At 44.7% G+C, this 25,801-nt stretch overlaps 1 protein-coding gene across 1 annotated transcript in view; it reads left to right on the top strand.

Moving 5' to 3' along the window:
- Positions 1 to 12,038, top strand: part of PDCD6IP (programmed cell death 6 interacting protein) — a 63,749-nt gene extending 51,711 nt beyond the window's left edge. Inside the window, exons 13-18 of the mRNA XM_049870773.1 lie at positions 2,027 to 2,275; positions 3,558 to 3,692; positions 5,010 to 5,104; positions 6,081 to 6,204; positions 7,136 to 7,341; positions 8,279 to 12,038. Of these exons, the coding sequence (XP_049726730.1) occupies positions 2,027 to 2,275; positions 3,558 to 3,692; positions 5,010 to 5,104; positions 6,081 to 6,204; positions 7,136 to 7,341; positions 8,279 to 8,453 (984 nt within the window). The 3' untranslated portion in view covers positions 8,454 to 12,038. The remainder of the gene's footprint in view (positions 1 to 2,026; positions 2,276 to 3,557; positions 3,693 to 5,009; positions 5,105 to 6,080; positions 6,205 to 7,135; positions 7,342 to 8,278) is intronic.
- Positions 12,039 to 25,801: the final 13,763 nt, after the last annotated feature.

Genomic DNA, 25,801 nt, shown 5'->3' with positions numbered 1-25,801 from the left:
AGCTTCTCTCTCCCTGTCATGCCATTACGTACACTGAGCTGCCAGCTTCTCTCTCCCTGTCATGCCATTACGTACACTGAGCTGCCAGCTTCTCTCTCCCTGTCATGCCATTACGTACACTGAGCTGCCAGCTTCTCTCTCCCTGTCATGCCGTTACATACACTGAGCTGCCAGCTTCTCTCTCCCTGTCATGCCATTACGTACACTGAGCTGCCAGCTTCTCTCTCCCTGTCATGCCATTACGTACACTGAGCTGCCAGCTTCTCTCTCCCTGTCATGCCATTACGTACACTGAGCTGCCAGCTTCTCTCTCCCTGTCATGCCGTTACGTACACTGAGCTGCCAGCTTCTCTCTCCCTGTCATGCCGTTACGTACACTGAGCTGCCAGCTTCTCTCTCCCTGTCATGCCGTTACGTACACTGAGCTGCCAGCTTCTGTCTCACTGGTGTGTTTTTAAAGATGCAGGAGTAAATTGGGGTTGTTACAGGTAAAGCATTATTATATATACTGTTCAAAAAAAAACCTCTTGAAAAATGTGAATTTCCTGGGAAAGTAGATCCCACAAGTTATCAGTGGTTTTCTTCACTTGTGTTTTTCCATAGAAGCCTTTCGTCTGTTTATTCATTCAGGATTTACTCGATATCTGCTGTGTGTAAGGCAGTATGCTAGGTGCTTTGAAAAATCAGCAAACGAATCATACAGTCTTTACCTTCAGTTTGTGGTCGACTGTGGAAGACCAGACATGTACAAGGGTAGTTGTAATGCGGGGTGGAAGTTAGAAGTGCCCCAGGGAAGGTATAGAAGGCCTGCTGTGGAGCTTTGAATGATGAACTGCTTCCTCTTCCTAACATTTAGAGGCCTCTCTTAAGAGGCTCCTTAAAGAACTGGTACATGGTGAAAGCAGAGTAGACGGGCAGAAAGGGTGAACGTGTAGTGGATCCAAGAGGACTGAGTGAACGTAGCCACAGATGCTGGGCTTGACAGCGACAGGTTTGGTTTTTTGGTTTGGACACTATTTTTAGGAAAACAAAAAACCCAAGCCAGTAGCATCAAATTGGTTCTGATTCATGGCGAGCCCATGTGTGTCAGAGTAGAATTGCGCTCCACGGGGTTTCCGATGGCTGTGATCTGTCAGAAGTGGATTGCCAGGCCTTTCTTCCGAGGTGCCCCTGGGTGGATTTGTGCTGCCTTCCTTTTAGTTAGTAGCCAGATGCATAACTCTTTGTGCCACCCAGGGACTCCTGTTAATATAAAGAGGCGTTTATAAATCATGTGGATGTAAATCGGAGATTGTCTGGACTGAATAGGAGGGGTACAATTCTTAGTGATATGAAGAGATGTACGAGAACCCTCTCTCCATCTTCCTCTCCTAGCATGTAAAATATACATATGGTTTATAACTTTCTATATCTCTGTCTTTGTACTTTTTCTGCATAGGACATTCTCTTTTCGTATATATCTCTCTTTCCGCCTGCATCCTTATCTCTGTGTATTTGTATATCACTGTCTCTCTACACAGGCAAAATACAGCATCTCTTTACCTCGCATAAATCATACCTTCCCCTCCCTCACAGCACAGCAGGGAAGCCAGCATAGTGTAGAGTGGTTAAAGGATGTTTGAAGATGGGCAGACTTAGTTCTCAGACGTCACCTCTGCCGCTTGGCAGTTGTATAACCTTGGGCACGTTACTTAATTTTTCTGAAACTCAGTTTCCCCATTTGTGAAATTGAGATAGGAATATATATCCTATGGGATGTTGTAAGGAATACGTTAAGTTATATGTATAAAGTGTTTAGCATAGTGCTCGGCACATGATGCACGCTCAGTGAGCAGCTGTTGCTGTTATCACTGTAACCTGAATCCACTGAAGGTATGGCGTCTGTATCTAAACAAACCGGACGCGCAGTTCCTGTGTGGCTGGCTGAGAAACCGCCTCTCCGGCCCTGCGAGCCTTTGTAAGTTTATTCCATTCTTAAAATTTGCTTTAATTTTTGTGAGTTAAACCGAGGTTTCTTATTTTTCAGGTTGTACATGTCTTAAAATCCTTATTGACAAACCTTGATGAAGTGAAGAAGGAAAGAGAGAGTCTGGAGAGTGATCTGAAATCGGTGAATTTTGACATGACAAGCAAGTTTCTGACTGCCCTGGCTCAGGATGGTGTGATCAATGAAGAAGCTCTTTCTGTTACTGAACTGGATCGAATCTATGGAGGCCTTACAGCTAAAGTCCAAGAATCTCTAAAGAAACAGGAGGGACTTCTTAAAAATATTCAGGTGAAATTTTACTCAAAAAGATTACAGAAAGAGTCAGCATGGGCTAAATCTATGTTTGTTTAGGAAAATGAAATGAATGGAGCCCTGGTGGTGCAGTGGTTAAGAGTTCGGCTGCTAATCAAAAGATCGGCAGTTCGAATCCACCAGCCGCTCCTTGGAGACTCTATGGGGTCAGTCCTCCTCTGTCCTGTAGGGTCACTTTGAGTCCAGATAGACTCAACAGCAGCGGGTTTGGATTTGGGTTTTTTGATATAGTTAAGGGGATGATACATTTGTATTTTGCAGAATTTAACTTAGCATGTTAGCTTTAAAAATTTATGAAAGAAAGCCACATTTCTGTGGCTAAAATGTTGCTTGTTACTTAGCAATACTAGATGCTTCAGATATTTGGGGTTGCTCAAGCTTTTAAAAGCTTCGTTTGTATTTTTTTGCTGTGTGAGGGAGAAGTAAGCATTGGAATTATCGATACCTGTAATTATGTGGCTAACACACATAGGCTTCAATTCTTTTTTTGAAAATAATGCAAAACTAAATAGGCTGAGACATTGGAAGTTAGTATTTGAACTTAAAAACGAGTGATTTGTACAACAAGACTTGAAAATTTGCCTTTAGTAGTTAATGTTCTGAATTAAACATTGTGTTTCCATTTCTGAATATGATATCTACGTGTAGTATAACCAAAACCAAAAAACCCCATTGCCGTTGAGTTAGTTCCCACTCATAGCGACCCTGAAGGACAGAGTAGAACTGCCCCACAGTTTCCAAGGAGCACCTGGTGGATTTGAACTGCCGACCTCTAGGTTAGCAGCCGTAGCACTTAACCACTACACCACCAGGGTTTCCACGTATAATATAAAAATATTATACTATATTTTTAGAATTTTTTATATAAAAAACCCAGTGCCATCGAGTCGATTCAGACTCATAGCGACCCTATGGGACAGAGTAGAACTGCCCCATAGAGTTTCCAAGGAGCGCCTGTATACTATAAAAATTTTCTAAAAAGTATAAAAGTTTTCATTGTAATTATTTCTTGCAAGTGTTAATAGAGATCTGTAATCATTCTTGGTTGTGTTTGACACCCTTTGGATTTGCGGTGTTTTCACTTTAAGGAAAGATTTCAAGCCACGTGATTTCCCAGAAGAAATGTTATGTCAGGCGTTTCTAGTAACCCCTGCATATGATCACGTATGATTTTCATAGTTGGAAAAGGTGTCTAAAAATGTTATGTACCATATTAATTTTATTAAAAAAGTTAAACATATGTATTTCCTTTAACAAGGTCTCACACCAGGAATTTTCAAAAATGAAACAATCTAACAATGAAGCTAATTTAAGAGAAGAAGTTTTGAAGAACTTAGCTACCGCGTATGACAACTTTGTTGAACTCGTAGCCAATCTGAAGGAAGGCACAAAGGTATGACTGACTGTTAGAGATGTGAGAGTGTGGGTTTGGGGAAGTTAACTGGTGTTTCCAGCCTCTGGCTTATTAGCTTTAACCCCTTCTCCTCTGTGAGGGAGATTAGGAACGTTTTAACGGAAGTGGTAACATTTCGTGTGAATTTTTGGAAAACATTTCACCAGGCAGAAAAGGGGTGCGGTATAGGCATTTAGGGTAGCAGGAATTAGCACGGAGATTTCAAAAGCCAGCGATTGTTCTTTTGGGGGCTGGGAAGCTGGCCAGTTTGAGTGACTTACAAGGGAACGGGAGTAGTCAGAGCTGATCTGTGGGGCAGGAAGGGCATGGCTTTACGTTCGGTGCTGGTGGTTTGGGTAATCATAGACGTGTGACCTGCGTGGGTCTCAGAGTGCTAACTTACGAAATATGTTTTAAGTATTTTCTTGACTCGTCCTCTATCAAAAGTTTAGGGAGATGCTTATGTTTATTTTTACTGCTCTGTTTTTGAGGGAACAAATGATTTTTATGTTTTTTAGATGCACAGTTCCTTTGGTACTTTAACTCCGTATTGATCGTTCAGTAAGCTTATTTTGACGTAAATATAGTAGGTTTGCTGCAGAACCCTCTGGAGAGAGGGTAGAAATACTGCAAAGCCTTCCAAATAGAGAGAATAGTAAAATGCCATTTTAATTTGGTTTAAAATGCTTTGCTCAAATAGATAAGCCGAAAAATCTCTCCAGAGGCCTTTGAAAATTCTTCCAAGGATACCTGAAATGATTCCTGCATCTCTGAAGTGAATGTGCTCATCTGAACCTTGCCTTGTCAAACAGGGTTAATGTCTTCCTTAAGTTACAGTTGTCCACTTTTCTGTAGGAATTAGGAACAGGTTCAAAATCATGAAACTTTTAACTTGTTAACCATTTAATTTTTAGTTAAAATGTTCTCTAAAAATGATTTTACTGTATTTTCTTTAGGACTCTTAGGTGATACTTAACATTTTTAAGTTTTTGGACTGAGTAATTGGTTTGACTTTGTATCCCATGAAGAGGATTTCAGTTCTTCGGTTTTTTTTTTTTTTTTTAACTTTTATTAAGCTTCAAGTGAACGTTTACAAATCCAATCAGTCTGTCACATATAAGCTTACATACATCTTACTCCGTACTCCCACTTGCTCTCCCCCTCTTGAGTCAGCCCTTTCAGTCTCTCCTTTCGTGAGAATTTTGCCGGCTAGTTCTTCAGTTTTAAACCACTGTTGATAAGTTATCTTTAGATGGTGTTCCTCCCTAGATTAAAAATTGTTATGGTGTATTACTTATCTTTGTTCTTCGCTTGTAGTTTTACAATGAGCTGACTGAAATCCTGGTCAGGTTCCAGAACAAATGCAGTGATATAGTGTTTGCACGGAAGACAGAAAGAGACGAACTCTTAAAGTGAGTGTGTTTCGTGTATCAGATTGTGCTTAAGTTGTTTTTCTTTTAGAAAATCATACATGGAAACTTTTGCGGTGAACGTGGCAGCGTGAGACAGCAGTGTCCTTCCATTTCTCCGGGTGTTTTTTAAGCAAACAGCCACACTTGACAGCACACAACAACAGTCTTTTAAAGCTTTTGTGTCTGGCGATACACATAGCAACCATGAATTTTCCAGCCTCTGGGGCTTATCGGGAAGCTCATGTACCACTGACAGTGAGAGCTGTTGCCAGGAAGGGAAAAACAAATTTTGAAAATAATGCTACACATATGTACCAATAGACCCCAGTGGGGACTCTGGGATGTAATTCATGAGACTTCATATGTACCACCGAACACTTAGTAGACTTGTGGGAGGGGGCAAGAAAAAAAAACATACTATCTACCAAAAATTCAGGCACACTCAGTGATTCAGCATGCTTCTATTAGTGAAAACACGTGGTAGCAACAAAAAATACAGAGCAGAAAATAGTTGGGTCACCAAAAGATTAACATAAAATATCTCAGTGCCACGTTTCTTTGAATATCTTCAGAAACTTTTCCTCTAGAAATTTTCATAATGGTGTGAAAGGTTAGTGATCTTACTTGATTAGTGTTGTCTTGGATACATTTTTTTTCTTTTACATGTGAAAAAGAAGGGAAAAAAAAAAAAGACCTGGTATTAACATAAAACCAGACCCATTGCCATCAAGTCAGTTGTGACTTCTAGCGACCCATAGGACAGAGTAAAACTGCCTCGTAGGGTTTCTAGGCTGTGATCTTTATGAGTGCAGATTGCCAGGTCTTTTCTCCCATAGAGCTACTGGTGGATTTGAACTGCCAACCTTTTAGTTAGCAGCCAAGTGCTTAACCAGTGCACCACCAGGGCACCGTGAGGTGTTATATATGCTTTGGTATTTCCATTGTGTTCATCTCTAACATTTTTGTCTTTAACAAGGGACTTGCAGCAGAGCATTGCCAGAGAACCTAGTGCTCCTTCAATCCCTACCCCTGCCTATCAGTCCTCTCCAGCAGGGGGGCACGCGCCAACCCCTCCAACGCCAGCGCCAAGAACCATGCCGGTTAGTAAGCAGATTGGTTTTTAAAACGGAGGTTTTGCGTTCGTGACAGTTCGCTTTCTGTAAGACTAAAACATTGCTACAGCAGAGAGAGTCGGTGATCACCACCTTCATCGGGAGACCACCCTTCTCATCACTAAGTGCCTCCTGGAGTTTTACTATGTGAGGAACCACACAGTGTCACTCATGAATTCTTGTCAGCAAAACGTTTAAACTGAATAGAATCAAACCTTTAAAACTTTGTGTTTACAGCAGATACAGTGATAAGACAAGTTAAACAGTGCCCCTGGGAAGCAGTTGGATAGGCCTGTGAGACACCTGGCTGGGTCTTTATAGTGGTAAATAGGGCAGCTTGAATGTGGGCTGGGTACCTGGTGATACTGGGGAATCATTGTTAATTTTCTTAGGGCCGAAATGGCATTGTGATGATGTCAGAGTCTGTCCTCATTCTTAGGACTTGTGTTCTGGAGTCTTTAGGGCTAGTGTTATGAAGTCTGCAACTTATTTTCAGGTGGTTCTGCAAATGTATAAACAGATAAATATGTGGGTATAACTGTAGCTAAAGCCAATATGCAGGATGTTAACAGTGACTGAATTTAACTGGTGGATATGTGGTTGTTTGTTATACTATTCTTTAAGTTTGATGTTTTTCATATAAAAAGTTGGGTGAGGGGGAGTGCTCAATTGTTGGTGGGAGCCGTAAATGATTAAATGTTAGGTATCAGGAAGAGAGTGGTGACTGTGGACCATTCGCACACTGGAGGATTGCTTCTCAACTATGATCAATTTCTAGAGTAAGCCAACATTTAAGAATGGAATTAGAAATATATTTGGTTGGATTCTGGAATTCCCCATGCGTCCTCATTTATTTTAACTAATAGCACTTTGAGGAAATAAAAAACATTTTGTGGTAAATGCTGACTTTTCCTTACAGCCTGCTAAGCCCCAGCCCCCGGCCCGGCCTCCACCTCCTGTGCTTCCGGCAAATCGAGCTCCTTCGGCTACTGCTCCGGCCCCGGCCCCGGCCCCGGCTCCAGTGGCTACCGGGACCACTGCATCAGCTCCGTCACAGAGTCCTGGTTCAGCTCCCCCTCCCCAGGCCCAGGGACCCCCCTATCCAACCTATCCGGGATATCCTGGGTAAGGCTGGAAACATCGTGTGGTGTAGCAGTTGGGCGAATGTTGTTTCTAGCTCTGGTTAGCCTTTTAAAACGGGATCGTCCCTTCCTTAAACAGAGGGGTCATGAATGTGAATGAGTTACATTGTCTGCTTATCCAGAGATAAAAATGTTATCGTCACTTATTTAAGTACTTGAATAGCCATTTCCAAGGCCTTTTTGTTTCATTTATTAGTCTTTTTTATTTTGGCATATATGTTTATTCATATAAAGAATTCAGTAAGTCTTTCCTTGGTCATCTTTAATAGGTGTTAAGTAGATAGCTTCTCTGAACATAGTGCAGCGAGACTGATGAAATCCTGTTTGTAGCTGTACCTTGAAGTCTCGGCATTCTGATAGTGTTTAATTTAGCTCAGCGTGAAAAGACGCTTTTTCACAGTCAGCTTTCTCTGCTGTGACTTTCTGTTCTTCAGCAGCCGGACGTTTCACTCCCTTCTAAGATGTACCCAAACATTCTGTCTTCTAGACACTAGAATTCTGTGAACAGTAAATGTGTGTACATTGCAGTGAACGTTGAATCTTGTGGACCAGGGAATAGATTCAGATTATTTGTTTTGCTACTTTAAAGTGGAAGGTTTCCGTCTTTATTTCCTGCAAATAGAAAGATAAATATATGTTTGCAGTTAATAGTTGAATGTTTAGTCTTATTTCCTTCAACAATACTCTTTTCTGGACCGTATTAAATGCTCGCTCGGTACGCGTTTATTTCAGTGAATAACAGCATAGGGTTGCTTTTCTTTAACAGGTGAAACCTCTTTTTTCTCTCTCCACTGTTCTCTCATAGACTGCAGAATGGAGAAAAATGGCTTTCTTTAAAAATACTGGTTTTAGAATAAGCTTGCATCCTTTCCTAGCGTTTTGATTTATGATGCCATTTTTTTGTTCTCTTCTCCCATCAGGTATTGCCAAATGCCCATGCCCATGGGTTACAACCCTTACGCCTACGGCCAGTACAATATGCCGTACCCGCCGCTGTATCACCAGAGCCCTGGACAGGCGCCGTACCCGGGACCCCAGCAGCCTTCCTACCCCTTCCCTCAGCCCCCGCAGCAGTCTTACTTTCCACAGCAGTAATGTGTCTGTCCAGAGGCTCCGCTGGTTCAGTTCAAAGGGAGAGAAATACCAAACCTGCAATAAGTATACTAAACTCCGCGCTCCGGTTGATCTAATGCACTCCTGCTGTGCCGAATGCAGCGTGTAACCCCTCGGCGTCGGCGGTGGAAGGCTAAACGTCCCGCGTGCCCCAGCTCCACTTTTGATTGCACACACGAGACTTCTGCTGTTGGCGGCATGAACACTAGGTATAATAGGATTTGAAATAAATTACACTACCGTTCGTAAAAAAGTTGAAAATAAGAAATTAAACCCGCAAGTGAAACGCTTGAAGGTATTATTATACTTCATACCTGAGGTGTGGCTGGGACATCAGATACTTAGAATGACTTTTTAAGTACTGATATTCAGGAAAACTTAAGTTTTCTTTCTCTTTTGGTTTATTGATTTGGTTTGATTTCCCTGATACTATTTTGAGTAATCAAGACATTGTAAATCCTATAATTTAAAAATAAATTACTTAAGAACAGTTGTCATTGTTATGCTTTGTCGTTATTCTCATTCCTGGCTAATGTCTTTCTGGTAGTAGCGTCTGATTCTGTATGTGCAAAAGTTAAAGGGATGCCGTCTTCCAGTGCCTGAGTAGTGCAAGCTGGAAGTCAGGCTCAAGGAAAACTAGAAGAATAGAACCGTAATTTATCTTTCACATGCTGATTAGTGAATTAATTTTGACATTTCTTTTAAAAAGTCCTATAATGTGGAAGAAACACACAACTGCTACCAAAGATTCTTCAAATAAAGCTACAAATATGTATATTTAAGTTTTACTGTTAACTTCTCCAAGAAATTGATAACAAATTCTGGTAATCTTTTTTTTTTTTCTCTCATAACCTGGTTAACATAAATACGTGTCACTGACAATACTGTCTAATGTAATGGAATTGTCTGAAGAAAGTTGAGCTGTACTCTGCCTTTCTGCCACCTAACTGTCTGAACTTAACCAACGTTTAATGCACAATGTGGATGAATGGCTCTAAGACCTTCCGTTTTTATGCCACTAAGAGAATGGACTGTGTTATAATCCAGGGAATACACAAAACAATTGCTTGGGAACACATGCCGACTCTGGAATAAGCTGTGGGCTTAACAGTAATCGCTGCTGTTAGGGTCCCTGATCACTGTATAGACCTCAGTAAAGTAGTGAAGACTTGCGTCACCGAATGTGGAAACGAGAAAGGAGCGGGTTGTCTAGCATCTCAGTGGGAGCTCTCCTGCGGGAGCTTCGTTTGTGAACACAGTAGGCATTTGAGCAGATGGTCAATGAATCTGTTGATCTCTTGAGTTTTAATGCCGGCCCATTCTTTCATTATTGTTTAGTCTAAATGATACTGTTACTTGATCCACTGTTGTTCTCTTTGACAGTTCAGGTTTATTTTCAGTGTTAGCCTGAAGGTATGATTGTAAGAGGGCATGGATTGGTTTAAAAATACGTGTATTACTTAAAAAAATCTTATTGTATGTAGAAAACTTGGAGGCCTGTTACTTCAATATAAATGACCTTTGATTACGTGGAATATTGAAATTGATTTAAAGTCCAACAGTTAAGTCTTGGCAGAAGTAGTTTTTTTTACATATTGCTAAGTTTTAATAATATGGATCCATCACAGTGTGACATGGGCGAGTTTGTTGTATAAATGGCGTTTAAGTTCCGCATTCTTATTACTCACGATACCATATACTAACACAGGACACTCAGTGAGAGTTTGGGATATCCCAGATTGCTAGTTTATAATTCTTACTCATGCAGAAACAACAAAACTGGCCTGAATATTCTCTTGGGGGAAGAGGGCACTAAAGAAAAGGGTAAGTGCATCCAAGGGCCAAGAAGAGAAGTTCCGGGGCCAGGTAGCCTGCTCCTTGTGCTTAGCCAGGCCTGCTCCTGGAGAGCCACAGGGACATCGCTCAAGCTCTAGGGAAGGAGGCCCCGCAGCTGCCTGTGACAGCCTCTTTCAGCACACCTGACTCTGCACCTCTGTTAGCAAAGTCTTTTTTACGCAGCAGCCCAGAGCCGTTCTCTCCACTGTGTTCACTCACCCCTAAGTAGCTGAAGATACTTCCTTTTGGTCACCCATGTCTAGGTGCACGTGACCAAGTTTCTGCAGCCCTTCACTGCTGGGTCTGTCTCCAAAGGCATATCTGGTTTCAGTAATTACCATCGCTCACGAGAGGAGGCTTTCCTCATGGCTATTTCACATTCTTGTTAAGGAGCCATGGTGACACGGCTGCTAACTGTCAGGTCGGCTGTTCGAACCCCCCAGCCACTCCACAGGGGAAAGATGTGGCAATCTGCTTCTATAAAGATTACAGCCTTTGAAACCCTATGGGGAAGTTCTACTCTGTCTTATAGGGTTGCTATGAGTCGGAAATGATGGCAGCGTTTTTTTTTTTTGGTAAAGGAGAAGAAAGCCCTCGCTGAGATTGTTACTGAACTTCTTTATTCTTTACTTAGCTTTCCATGTATCACAAATACCCTAAAGTTGTTGTGCGTAGTGCTGCGCAGTTGGAGGTAGGTGGAAGGTGTCACTGTGGTTCAGGCGTGTCGTGTACATGGTTATAGTTAGGCTCTTTGATTATCTTCCTAAGGAAAGGAAACCATCTCCAGGCCATTTACGTTGGGTTTTGGAGTACCATTTTAAGATAGATGATACTTAAAGTAATGAAACATTGCATAGAGGACCTAGTTGGAAGTGGGGAAAAAGCCATCCAACTTCTCTTACTCCTAGTTGGAGACATGGCCTGACCTCTCAGTCTCTTGTCAAGTATTGGTCTAGAGAGCTAGTCCTTTGCCCCTTATTTTTTTAATTCTCAGTTAAGAACAGTAGTACGTTGCTGCAAACCAGTCAACCTTGTTGAAATACTCCACACCCAGACACCCAGCTTCTTTGCAATTATTGTTTCCCCTCACAAATCTAAGTAGTTAACAGAAAAAAAAGGGTGAGGTTTCACAGCCTTGTGTCCCTGACACCTCATCCCAGTTGGCCTTTCCAGCCAAAACAGATTTTAAAAACACTTTCCATTAGAGCTTTACAGTTCACAGAGTGCTTTCTACACATTTCTAATTTCACAGCTGAAGTAGAACACAATCTGTAAGTAGATTTTAGTTTGCTAACGGGGAAATAATTTTTTTGTTATGGTCAGTATATCTTGAATCTTGCTCTATAATCTAGTGGCATCTCATTTTTAAGACTTCCACAATTATTAGTTGATTCGTAGTACAGAATAGGGTACAAAGTAGAAAAAAAGCAATGTTGTGTTATAATTGCTGGTTTAAAAGTAGACTTTAGAACTAAATGGTCGATTATAAGATTTACGTGGAAGAGTAAAGAAGGAAAAATTATATTTTTAAAGAGAAGAGAATATTCAGGCTTTATTTCCAGTATGAAGTTTATATTTTTAAAAAAATCCTATATTATCACACCAGAGATTTTTGATTCTTTTCTGGTTACAAAGCATTGCTGGTAGTTGGATTATATTTTTACTGTATTCATTTCTCTTAGGGGGAAGATTGTAAAGAAACAAAAAGGTTCCAGATGAATGTATCCTAGAAATAAAAGTTGAAAGATTCTTACTTCTTTGGAGTATGAATTCTTATTTGAAGTGTTTTCTCCTTTAGCTTTGTGATTTTCCAGACTTCCTTTGACAAATGGTGTGGCGGGAAATAAAATGCCCACTTTGTATGCAACCGTGAAAGGCGGCCGGGTGGTTTAAATGTTTCCTTGTAGCTGCCAGCCTGCGATTTAATTCTATGCATCGGCTGTGGTTTTTGTTAAGATTTGCCCCGGTCCTTTCAGAGGAATAATCTCTCCTCAGGTACCATTTTTCTGGGTTAATTTTTGAAAACGGTCAGCAAGATTATCATCTTAGTTGATCAGGGAAAGGGGGATGGTAGAATGTGTTCATTTTTTAAAACATTTACATATTTTTACCTTCATCCTAGATCTCCCATGTTTTGAGGTCAGAAGCAACTGCTTTATTATATAGCACAGGATACTCAAGTTTTACTGGAAGACGTGTTGATTTTCTATGTTTGTCAGATTTGTTGAACAGGTGCTATCCAGCAAATGAGCCAGTAGCCTGATGCCCCATTCCATATATTGAAAACATACAACACTTGGGCATAGTTACACCTTGACTTTGTCTTCGCATGTCTGGTATCTTAAGGCCTGTAGTTTAAGTCCACCAGCTGCTCCTTGGAAAGCCCATGGGGCAGTTCTACTGTCCTATAGGGTCACTATGAGTCGAAATCAACTCAGTGGCAATGGGTTTGGTGTTTTGCCACCTGGCAAAGAGAGCGTGGAGCTGACACTGAGGGGTGCAGGAACCCAGAGGAATGGGCTGAGAGACCAGTGGGACCTAAGGGACAGCCCCTGGAATTTGGGTTCTGCTGAAGCCTGAATGGAAGGGGTCTGAGAAGCTGTGCTTACTTGCACTGCTTGGGAGCTGCCTTTGAGCAGATGTCAGCAGCCCTGGGGGTTTAAGAACTCAACCAGGCCTGCGCTCCAGAGAGCCGGCCACCGCCGACCAGCATGTCTGCCTGCTATGGGGCGTGTAGGCACGTGGTCAGCCTTTGATGCCTGTTGGCATGCCTGCTGGCTGGGGACCCTCGTTTCCCTGAGTTCTGGGGCCCCAATAGCCTGCCTTTTTCCTAAGTTGCCCAAGTGCCTTGCAACTGAGCCAAGTGAGAAAGGGAGAAGGTGAAGGGTCCTATTACCATGATTTCTGAAGTTCTGTTATTTTTAACTGTTTCAGGCTTTGCGTACTTCGAAGCCGTTTGACTCAAATTCATGTTATTTGTGTCTGTCGTGAACAAGAAGTGACCTTTATTCTTTTTGCACCTTGGGTTATATTTTGTTAATGTCACCACTCTTGCTTTTTGTTTACTTTATTACGTGTACCTTGGTTTTCCTCGTTGCCGTTGAGTCTAAAACCTTGGTTTTAGAGATTGAGGTTTAGTTACTTGATCCAATCTGCCCCAATCCTTTTTTTTTCTTAATTAAAAATGTTTTTTATGGCAGTCTAATAGGGAAGTATGGAGCCCTGGTAGCATAGTGGTTAAGAGCTCAGGTGGTTAACCAAAATGTCGGCAGTTTGAATCCACCAGCTGCTCCTTGGAAACCCTTTGGGGCAGTTCTGCTCTGTCCTATGGGGTCCCTATGAGTTGGTAGTGGGTTTGTTTTTTTCTGGTTTGGAATAGGGAAATATAACCAATTGGTAATTTTGTTAAAATCATAATTTATATGCTATTTTGCCATTTTGTCTGATATAAACATTTTGTGTTTTCTATTTCCTTTTCCTGTCTTTCATTTCTTGGGTTATGTTTTCTAGTGATTTGGAACCATTTTTGAGGGCATTAGTCGACTATTGTGTTCCCTCCTTTCCTCTGCCAAATCTTTAGTGTTTTAAAATGGCATTATTTTTACTTTATGCATCTCGATTTGAACCCTTGACCTTTGCATTCAGCCCCCTGTATAACAACAAAACACTGCCCCGCCTGGCACATGCTCACAGTCATTGTTATGCGTGAGCCCATTGTTGCAGCCACTGTGACAACATTGTCGCTTATAACCCAGGAATAGCTGGGCCCTCTCTGTCCCCTTCTCAGGGTGGCCTTTGAACATTCAGGAGGTTTGGTCTTGCCTTTCTTAATATCTGTCTTCCTCAGCTCCCCCAGCTGTGTGGGCTTCTCTGTTGCCAGTGAGCAGCCGTGATTCCTGATGAGGTCCCCCAGCAGACCAATGCCCCCTTTGTCCACTGGAACCTGGAAGAAAAGGGATGAAGAAGAATGGCCCCTTCAGCCTCCACCAGCCTACGACAGTAGACTGGACTGTATAATATATCCTTAAAATTAGTTCACTCTTTGAATAGATAATACTTGCATATGGTACAAAATTCAAAAGCTATAAAAAGGTGTGTGTTAAAAAGCAAGGGTCCTTCCTACACCCACCTCTCAGTGACCCAGTTTGCACCCTCAGAGACTTTCTGCTCCCAGCGCCCAGAGCTCCGGTCGTGTTTAGGTTTATAAACTCCCAGAAGCGGAGGGTGTGACCTTCTATGGGAAGGGGCACTGTGAATTGTGACAGTTGGATCTAAAACCAAAATCTGCCTTGGATTCTTTCATGGAGGGCATACACACACACGTGGCCGTCAAGTCGACTGTGACTCTTGACGACCTTATAGGACAGAGCAGAACTGCCCCGTGAGGTTTCCAAAGAGTGGCTGGTAGATTCGAACTGCCGACCATTTGATTAGCAGCTGAGCTCTTAACCACCGCGCCACCAGGGCTCCCATGGAGAGCAAAGCCTGCATTCTTAGCTGGAAACCTGTGAGAGGTAGTTTTAAGTTCAGCTACCCCTGACATTAACCGTAATGACAGGTGTGAGTCACCACTAATCTCTAATCCGACTGTACTTTGTGGTTTTTCGTAATTATCCAGAGCACGTGTCATAATCATTTACACAGATTTATATTTTAGACCCACGTTTTCATCAAGAAAACCTTTAATATTGAATCATAGAAAATAGCTGTGTTTAAAGAGGGACCAGAGCATAACGTTAATTTCCTTTGGAAGTGCGGTAGGCAGTATTAGAATAATGGCTCAAGGATGTTTCATCCTGATCCCCTGGACCTGTGGATATATTAGGTTACAAGGCAGAGAGGAATTAAGGGTGCAGATAAAATTCAGGTTGCTAATTAAAAAAAAAAAACAAACCCACTGCCGTGGAGTCTATTCCCACTCATAGAGACCCTGTAGGGTTTCCAAGGCTGTAAATCTGTATGGAAGCAGACTGCCACACACCTTTCTCCTGAGGTGGTTTTGAACTGCCAACTTTTCGGTTAGCAGTTGATGGTTTTAACCACTAGGTCTACTTAGCGTTGCTGATTAAAAAAATTAGGTGGCCTTAAAACAGGGAGCTGAGATTTTCCTCTGCTTTCTCCTGACCTGGAGGGTGGTGGGCCCCACTTCCAGGAGGGGGCTTCCAGGAGGAGGCCACACAGGGCCCCTGCAGCCCAGACCTATATACATAGTATGGGACCCTGCAGTGGGCACCTCAGCCAAGGACAGCGGGCAGGGGCTTGAGTTTGGAACAGCTGAATGTGGCCTGCGACCACAAGAAGGTGGCCTGGACCATGGGGATCTCTGGATCTGAGGAGGCAGATGAATTTCCTGAGTGCCTGCAGGCCCTGAGCAGCGCTGGAGGCACCTGCTCAGCTCATCTCCTCCCACCCCTCCAAGCCCTGCACCCCCAAGAAGGGAGTGGCAGGGCTGGGAGCTCAAACTGGCCGCTCCGCTGACGGGATCTGTGACGCCCATACAGAACGCCCACAGGGAGAAAGCCTGGCTCATCACACAGGAGGAGGAGGACTTCAAGGCATTTGCCAGTCCTGCCTGGTCTGTGCCAAGGCCTGGATCCCAGCAAAGAAAGCCAAGGAGGCCGCAGAGCAGATATGGAGAAAAAGCAAACCTGTGAGAAACCTTTAATAAAAAAGGCAACAAAGCCTCTAAAAAAAAAGAAAAGGGGAAATTATCCTGAATTGGGAGTCCCTGGGTGGCAAAATGGTTTCTCTGCTCATGAGCCAAGGAAAGCGAGCAGCAGTTGAGACTGGAAAAGGTAAGGGGACGTTCTCCTTAGACTCCAGAAGGGAAATAGTACTGCTGACACCTTGACTTCGCACAGGGAGAATCATTCCAGATTTCTGACCTCCAGAACTGTAAGATAATAAATTTGTGTTATTTGAAGCCACTGAGTTTGTCGTAAGTTATTACAGTAGCCAAGCTCTTAACCACTGCACCACCAGGGCTCCACTACAACAATGGTAGGAAATGGATTCCTTATGACTTGGTGTGGCTGATTAGCAAATAGTTTCCTGGTTTAGCTTCCTGGGTTATTCTGAATGAATGGAAGATACTACATCCGTGAGGTTCTCTCATCAACAGAAAGGCAGGGATACGTGGAATAGTGGTGGCCCCACAAAGGTCGTCTGGGTTCAGCTGTTGCCTTCATTTCCTTTTAATGAAAGAGCATTTGCTTCCTAAAGGAAGAGTCACTCTCTTATTTCATATTTTGTTTTCTCAAAGGGGCTCTTCACATCATTCCCTTCCCATGTCAGTTTCTTTTGTTATTTTATGGTGTTTTCAGGCGGGAAATAGTATGTAAGTTTGAAGTTGGGAGCTCTGAGGGAACTCTGCACAAAGGGAGACATTTTAAAACTTAGACCATAGTGGTGTGCAAGAAATGTCTGCTGCTAAACAGATATTTCTTTTTTTTTTTTTTTTAAATTGTGTTTAGGTGAGAGTTTACAGTGCAAATTGGTTTCCTCATTAAAAAATTTGTACCCAAATTGTTTTGTGACATTGGTTGCAATCCCTGCATTGTGTCAGCACTGTCCCCCTTTTCCTTTCCAGGCTGGGTTCCCTGTGTCCATTCCTCCAGTTTTCCTGTCCCTTCCTGCCTTCCGGTCTTTGCTTCTGGGCAGGTGTTGCCCACACTTGATTGAACTAAGTAGCATGTTCCTCACAGGTGTTATTGTTTGTTTTATAGGCCCAATCTTCAGCCGTAGAGGTGGATTTAAGGAACGGCTTCAGTTCTGAGCAGGGTGTGCAGGGCTTTTACAGGTAATCTTGTACATTTTTTACTACTAAAATCCAGATTTTTCTCCAGGCAAAGGCCTGTGTTTAGTAAAATTACCTGAAAAGGCATGAGCCTCTGGAAGAAAACACTCAAGTCTTTCTTAAGCTCAATTTATTCTCTCCATGGGCGTTTTGATAGCCTTCAGGAATTCCTGTCATCATAGATGCTGGACTGCTCCGTGTACTTCCTTTGTACCTAGCACATAACAAGAGCTCAGTAATGTTAGCCATTATTTCCTTATCCATTATTTTGATCTTCAACCCTTAAATCTGGGAGTTTCTTGATCTGGTCTTGTAATTCAGAGTTTCTTTTTCTGCGATATTCAGTTTGTCACACTGTCTCCAGAGCACTTTTAAATGTGGCAGTCATATTTTACTTAAATTTTTAAAAATGTATTGTTGTAAATATATATATATATATAGCCCTGGTGGCCCAGTGGTTAAGAGCTTGGCTGCTAACCAAAATGTTGGCAGTTCGAACCCACCAGGAGCTCCTCGGAAACCCTATGGGGCAGTTCTACTCTGTCCTATAGGGTTGCTATGAGTTGGAATCGACTCGACAGCAATGGGTTGGGTTTTTGGTGTATATATATATGTAACGTGTCGTTTCATCATGCTGTGCATATATTTCACTTCTGATGCAATCTTTACCGACCCCGTTTCCCCCTGTAGTCAACGGCTGTTCTATTTCACTGATGTCATAATGGCAGCCCTGTTTGATCTAATAATCTCTTGCTCAGCATCAGCTACACACTTACTAGGCCCAGGTCCTGTGCTGAGTCTTTAATGATCGTTCACTGAAGTTTCCTAGGAACCTCACGGAACTGCTGTTTTTTTTATTCTTCCTCATTCTAAACGAGGGGTCGACTTAGTTGCAGAGCAGCTGGGCAGTTTCTCATCCAGGGTCACGTGGCTGTTGAGTAGCTGGGGTGCAGGGGGAGCTCTGTTCCCCTTCACCTGTTAGCCTCCGGTCGGACCTACTGTAGACACGCAGCTTCCTCTTGGCTGCTGCTGCTGCTACAATTAGCTGTCTTTTACCGAGCACTCATCTTGCTCCAGGTCGTCTTCTGTGCATTTTGCGTCCGTTCACTTGATTTAGCCAACCAGCCACTTGTGAGGTGGGTGGTAATTTCAATCCCCATTTTATAGGAGATGAGGCAGGGCACAGAGATGCTGAGTACCTCAGGCTGGTGTCTGAGGGAGCTGGGATTTACTGAAATTTAAAGTTAGAGTGTTTCTAAAGCACCTTCTTCTTGGGGAATTTGTTTCTTAGGGCACTTGTTCCCATTCTTCCCATCCATCCGTCCGTCTGTCCATCCATCCATCATATATCCATCCATCCATCCGTCCATCCTCTGTCCATCCATCCATCCTCTGTCCATCTGTCTGTCCTCCCTCCCTCCCTCCATCATCCATCATCCATCATCCATCCATCCATCCATCCATCCATCCATCCATCCATCCATCCATCCATCCATCCATCCATCCATCCATCCATCCATCCATCCATCCATCCATCCATCCATCCATCCATCCATCCATCCATCCATCCATCCATCCATCCATCCATCCATCCATCCATCCATCCATCCATCCATCCATCCATCCATCCATCCATCCATCCATCCATCCATCCATCCATCCATCCATCCATCCATCCACCCATTTTTTTCTTCCCAATCTTAAAAATTGTATGTTGAGACAGTGCTTACTATTCTAAGTGTTGGGGATACAACTGTGCCCTCAAGGAAGGACAGAGAGGAAATGAGCTAGGAATAACAATAGATAGGTTTGAAGGTGGATACTGAGTTAAGATGTGAATTTGTGGGTGTCTTTTTCCCTGTCTTTTTTAAAACATATTATTTTTATTTTGTTGTGGTGAAATTCTTCCTCCCTGTCTTAAACAGTGTGTCGCAGGTTCTTGTCCCAGGGCTTGTTCCCAGAGGAGGTGGGGACCAGAAGTCTTTGGAGCCAGGAGTTGAAGGAAGTGTCAAAAACTCACAGTGGATGGCTTTTGGGTGTGGGAGGGGTGTCTCAGCGTTCCTAGAGGGTCCTGTGCTTCACCGAGGCAGGAAAGCCAGTGAGCTGCTGTGTCTGAGGGCACCATGAAGCTGGCAGCATAGACGGATGACCCAGGACCACGCCACCTTGGGGGTTTGTGTGCTGAGCCAGTAATTAACTGAGAGAATTTCTCATCATGCTGCGGGAGGGGCTTCAAGGTCAGTAACAAATTGATTCAAGAAAATAAGGAAACAGCTACTTCCTGTGAACCTGGGTTGGTGGACTCTTCACAGCCACCCGCTGTATTTGGGGATGTCTCTGGGATGACAGTGTTTACGGAGTGCACCCCTACCTCCATGGTCTGGCAACAATGCTGCAGTCATTTTGTGGGATTGGCTGTGACTCACGTTGGGGAATTGATGAGCAGCGGTAACGTGGCTCTCAGAGACTGAGTTTGAAAGAGGGGTCCCAAGGCTCCCACCTACGAGTCAGCAGAACAGAAAAGAGGTAAAGTAGCCGTCTTCTTCGACAGAGCTGAGGAGAAGCGTGCATCACAGTCTCAGGAGAAAGTGTCCTGTGCCTGGAAGGTGGTTTTCAAGGCCCCTGTGCAGGACTCCAAATTTCTTAAAACAATCTACTCATGGAAGGATGTGCCTGGCACTCAGAAATACTTCCCAAATGGTCCCAGTCTGGTCAGCTCAGGTGCGGCCTAGGCCTGTGCCAGTTGTTGGGACAGCTGTTTTGTTTGTGGTGGAAATGAACCCACTGGACACAGTGGTGCTTTGCAGGGATGAGGCTCCCTGCTGGCCCCAGAAGAGCCTTTGAGGCTTGCTGGGGCCCCTTCCTGAGATGCAGCAGATCTGAGGAAGAGCTGAGTGAAATCCAGGGGTGAGGCCCTCAGGCCTCCAGGCCTCTCAGAGCAAAGGAAGCTTCAGCGGCTCCTTTCCCAGAGCTCTGTGGCAGGCTTGCGGGCACACGGAGGGCTGCCGCAAGATGCCTGCTCTTGCTTGTGAGGAGACAGGGCCCAGAGGGGTTTTCTCAGAGAGTTCTGGTTTTCACTTCTGGGCATTCAGAACAGGCGTCGACGTCCTCAGTAGCGCGCCCCACCCTGAGCTCTATCTGACAGACTCTTGCCCTCGCATTTTCTCACAACTGCTGAATCTGGTGAAGGCTGGTGAAGTATGTGAAGGGAAGTGAAGAGACAAAGGCTGATTTCGGAGGGTCCAGCGCTCAGCCTAACACATGGGATGTGGTTCAGAGCCCAAATGCCCTGAAGGACTCGCTCTCTCAAACTCCTAGGAAATGGGCTGGGAACCTGGATCCCAAGAATGAGGGGACTTGGTGCATCCAGGCTCACGGGCCACCCTCAGTCTGTCCTTGGTGGGGTGTCCTGGGAGGCCCTGGGGAGAGGCCTGCAGAGCAGGGAGAGCCAGGTGAGCCAGGTACACCTGCTTCAGAGGGAGGTGGCCCTGAAGAGGCTCCTCTGAGCCTGTGGGGGAGAAAAGGGGCATTTCACAGGGCTTGCAACTGTAGGAGAACCCACAGTTGGCGGTCATGGCTGAGGAGGAGTTGAAGCCAGGAATCCAGGGTGGGCCTAAAGGGTGAAGCCAGTGAGATGCCAAATGGTGCTCCTTCCTATAGAGGGTAGACTTGGGCAAGGGAGCTTGCCCGCCACTTCCGTGTGTGCATGTGTGTGCATGTGTGCTTTGTGCACGTGGGGGTGTGTGTGTGCATGTGTGGGTGTGTGCTTGTGTGCGCACGTGGGGGTGTTGAGTGGAGAGGTGGCAGTGTTTGGACAGTGGAGTGTTTCAGACAAGGGACGTGTGGGGCTTTCCTGAGGTGAGAGAGGTCAGGCAGGGAGGGAGGAACCCATCTTGTTGGCAGCAGAAAGTCCCAGGTGGCTGTGGTCAGATGAGGTTTAGTAGTCCAGCAGGGAGAAGGGACATAGTTGGAATTGCTGCAGAATTCTTCGTAGATTAGAGGCTTGTGGAAAGCGGGCTGGGCAGTCCAGCCAGAGGTCTTTGATTGCTCTTCTGTGTGGGCATTGCCCATTGTGTGGGGCCCTCAGCTGACCCCTTCAGTCCCACTCCCCGGGGCATCTATAGGACAGATTTGCTTGTACCCATGCTTGTGGTTGACTTCCACGTGACCTTGTCACCACAAGCAGTGGGCAGCACTGGGGTTCTTCTGGGGTGAGGCTGCTCCCCACTGAGTTAGTGCTATGTAGTGGTTAGAGACTTGGTGTTAGAACTGGACCAGCCTGGGCTCAGATCCTGGCCTCACCACCAGCCAGCTATGTGGTTCTGGGGAAGACACCTTCCCTGAAGCCTCGGTTCCTCATGAGTGAACCTCCCTCAGAATGACAGACTGTCTGAAAGAGCATGTGGCCAGAGACCAGTCCCTTTGAAGTACTCAAACACTGTTGACTGTTTTAATTATTACTACCCGTTGCCGTCACGTTGGTTCTGACTCATGGAGACCCCACGTGTTGCAGAGCGGAGCTGCTCCATAGCGTTTTCTTGGCTGTAATCTTTATAGGAAAGAGCCTTGGTGGCGCAGTGGTTAAGCCCCTGGCTGTTAACTGAAAGGTTGGTGGTTCAAACCCACCAGCTGCTCCACAGGAGAAAGATGTGGCAGTCTGTTTCTGAAAAGATTTACGGCCATTAAACTCTATGGCGGAGTGGTTAAATTGTTCAGCTCCTAACCAAAAGGTTGGCGGTTCGAACTCACCAGCTGCTCTGTGAGAGAAAGATATGGCAGGCAGTCTGCTTCTATAACAATATACAGCCTTGGAAACCCTATTGAGCGGTTCTACCCAGTCCTCCAGGGTCACTATGAGACAGAATCGACTTGATGGCAGTGGGTTTGGTTTTGGTTTGAAAACTCTATGGAGCATTTCTACTTTGCCCTATAGGGTCACTATGAGTCGGGATCAACTTCACGGCACACAACAACCATCTTTATGGAAGCGGGTTACCAGGTCTTTTCTTCTGCAGAGCTGTTGGGTGGGTTTGAACCACCAATAGTCCAGCACAAACCATTTGCGCCATCCAGGACCTTTGATTATTACCAGGATAGGCAAACTTCTTCCTCACTTGTGGGGATTTTTGTGAGTTTATTGATTGGCCCTTTACTTGGAGCCCTGGTGGCACAGTGGTTAAGAGTTTGGCTGCTAACCAAAAGGTCAGCAGTTCAAATCCACCAGCTGCTCCTTGGAAACCTGAGCTCTTAACCATGGTGCCCCCAAGGCTGCAGATCTTTTTGTTTACTGACCCCTAATTGAAATTTAGAATTTCCTTCGATTATGGATGGCAACAAACCTACCTTTGTGGTATTAGCAAAACCGTGACTTTGTCACTTACAGAAATCTCAGCTATATCCATATCATATTACAGTTGCCACTGATTTTTCAAAATATCATTTATGCTCGTCACTACTTTGCATTATGGCTATTAGGTTAAGTAACCACTACAGGTCTTGTTACTTAACCGTGCTAAAGGAACACACCTACTAGTATATTGCACTTTCTTTCTTCGGTAATTTGATGAATGAATCTAAATATAATTGGTTTTCTCTGCCATTCTATGTATTGCACCTTATGAATTTGAGGAGGGATCCATAGGCTTTATCTGATTGCCAGTACAATCCCAGAAAATTCATTAACCTTCAGACACTGGAGAACTTACTGGTAAATGGTTTTAATCACAGAAGATCACAGCTGCAATTCCCAAGTAGACCACTAGAGAGAACTGTTTTCTTACTTATGTTTTAAAAGAGCCCAGCAGGGATTTTTCTTATTCCCTCTTAACCCGTTCTAAAATTGGTTCAAGTTTTCTTCTTTACTGTTAGCCGTGTAATTGGGGCCCTGTGATGAGACTCTAGCTGTAGCTGAGGCCCTGCCAAAAGATGAAAAATTCTTGTATTGTGAATCCCTGAAGAGTGAGTCTCCCAGGTGCTAGATGAGGCCAGGAAGCTTGTTTGCTGTTGTTAAAAAAAAAAAAAAAAAGAAAAAAAATCTAAAGCCTTGCAGTGCAGAGAGGGTGCTGGGTTTGTTATCCTGGTAGGGAACAGACCCTTCCTCAGGGCTGAAGCATAGTTAAGGGTTCTTGGCTGTAATCTTTATGAATATAATAGCTGTTTTCAGAGGAAGGTGTGGTGTGTGTGCTGTGTGCGGGGTGTGTGTGGTGTGCATGTGTGTGTATGTTGTGTGTGGTGTGTGTATATGTATGATGTGTGTGTGTGTGTGTGTGTGGTAATTGGTGTAGGAAGGAGGGAGGGAAATCAGAATTTTTTAGGTGGAGAAAGACCATGATCCTATAATTGAAAACACCGAGGCCCCAGCCAGGCCATCCACTTGGTAATGCAGCTGATTTTAATGGGAACAGTTTCAGGAGTTCCACTGTCCTTTGGCCACATCAGTACTCAGGTCAGAGTAATGTAAGGGCACAGAATAGAGGTCGTCTTAACCCAGAACCCAGTGCCGTCGAGTCGGTTCCGACTCATCAGAGGTCGTCTTAGGGAGCCTAGTTGCAAAGGGCAGCGGCCACTCTTACAAGCCAGCGTCGCACTGGGAACAGCGGGACCTGAAGGAGGTAGGACAGCAGAACGCTGTGTGGACGGAGTCACTGCCACTTGCTGGTTAAACTACGGTAGAGACTCTAGCGTTGACGTGAGTGACTGATTGATGACTGCTGTGTGGCCTTTCTAGCCATGGTCTTATAACTCCCACCCAGGTGATTGGGCGGGACTGTGTGATAGGGTAATCCAAGGGGATTGGGCAGGTTTGCCTAAAAAGAACCAATCCCAGAGCATAGGGGAGAAACCCCCCACCACCATGGGAGGAGAGACCCAGCAGCAGGAGACAGCAGGGTGGGCTTCCTGGCCCACCGAGATAGAAAGGTGAGTGCCTTTGGACGGAGACTGAGGGCCAGGGGGAGGCTGTCCTGATGGAAGAACCCTGTCCTGAGTGTTTCTGAGCTTGAATCCTAATCAGCTCCATATGGCGAGTATGGTCTGTGAGTTCTGTGTGGCCATTGCAATGAATTATGGAACCCAGCAGAGAAGTAAAGCCTGCTGTGGGAGGGAGGTTGGTGCCGGAGTCGGGAAAGATGGCGGAGAGGGGAGGCATGTCTGACCTCCGCCTCACAGGATTCAGCCTTGGGCTGTGGATCTCGTTCTCCTTCCGTCTTGTGGGGTTGGCGAAGGTCAGACACTGCCCCCACGCCGTTCTTACGGTGTGGCTTAGTTCCTGGAGCATGTGGTGTACAGCTGGTGGGCAAATATTAGCACGGAGAGTGTGAGCGGCTGCAGCGGCCCGCTTCACTTTATGGCCCTGGCGCCCCCGTCACTGCTGACCTTCACACATGCTGTTCACTGAAGCGTCTTAAGTTTGTATTGGGAGGTGACAGTGACACAGTGGTTAAGGGAGTGGGCTCTGGGCTGGATGGCTGGGGCTAAATCCCAGGTCGGACACTTACTAGCTGCAAAACTTTCAGCAAGTTATTCAGCCTCTCTGTGCTGAGGTTTCTCCGTCTTTAAAATAGGGGTTATATGGCACTTACTGTGTACATGTTAACGTGAATGGGTGCATGAAAAGCACTCAGAGAGGTCCTTGGCACATAGTAAGCACTCAAAATTATAAGCTGTTGTTACTTTTGGTCTTAGTCATCTAGTGCTGCTATAATAGAGATACCACAAGTGGATGGGTTTAGCAAATAGAAATTAATTTTCTTGCAGTCTAGTAGGCTAGAAGTCCAAATTCAGGGCGTCAGCTCCAGGGGAAGGCTTTCTCTGTCCGTTGGCTTCCTTTGGTCCAGGAGCTTCTCTGTGCAGGGACCCTGGGTGCAAAGGACACGCTCTGCTCCTGGCACTGCTTTCTTGGTGGTACGAAGTCCCCCTCTCTGTTTGCTTCCCTTTGCTTTTATCTCTTGTAAGATAATTTTTTTTTTAAGATAAAAGGTGAGGCAGGTCACACCCCAGGGAAACTCCCTTAACATTGGATCAGGGATGTGACCTTAGAAAGGGTGTTACAATCCCACCCTAATCCTCTTCAACATAAATTACAATCACAAAATGGAGGACAACCACACAATACTGGGAATCATGGCCCAGCCAAATTGACACACACATTTTTTGGGGGACATAATTCAATCCATGACACAATCCTAGGCAACTCGTTACATGTTCACTGATGACAAATTTAAAGGGTGGTGTGAATCTACCAGACAGTCTAGACAAGCGGTCATCTGTCCCAGGACCTTGTTTTCTCCACATGCTAGGGTGGCTGTGATGACGGGATGGGAGGAGATGAGTGATGGTGGGTGGTGGTAGTGGTGGTAGGCTGTGGTGGTAAAATTGTGGTGCAGATGATAGTGGGGTGGTGGTTACAGAATGATGGAAGGCTGAAGTGGGGTGGTGATGGTGGGATGGTTGTGGTGGTGATGGACGGCAATGTTGATGGAATGATGGTGAGATGTTGCTGGTCGAGTGATGGTGAGGTGGTGGTATTTGGGTGTGATCTGGGGTGGTTGTATTGGAGTGGTTGTTGTTTTTGATGGTGATGGAGAGGCAAAGTTAGTATTGCTGATGAAATGATGGTGAGATGTTGGTCAAGTGATGATGTTGGGGTGATGTAGGGTGGTGTGTGGTGGGGAGTTCTTAGTGTTGGTGGTGGAGTGAT

This window comes from Elephas maximus, chromosome 27, assembly GCF_024166365.1.
Source record: "Elephas maximus indicus isolate mEleMax1 chromosome 27, mEleMax1 primary haplotype, whole genome shotgun sequence".
NCBI lineage: Eukaryota > Metazoa > Chordata > Mammalia > Proboscidea > Elephantidae > Elephas > Elephas maximus.
The sequence above is the reverse complement of the archived record's forward strand: the minus strand, read 5'-3'. Positions and strand labels throughout refer to the sequence as shown.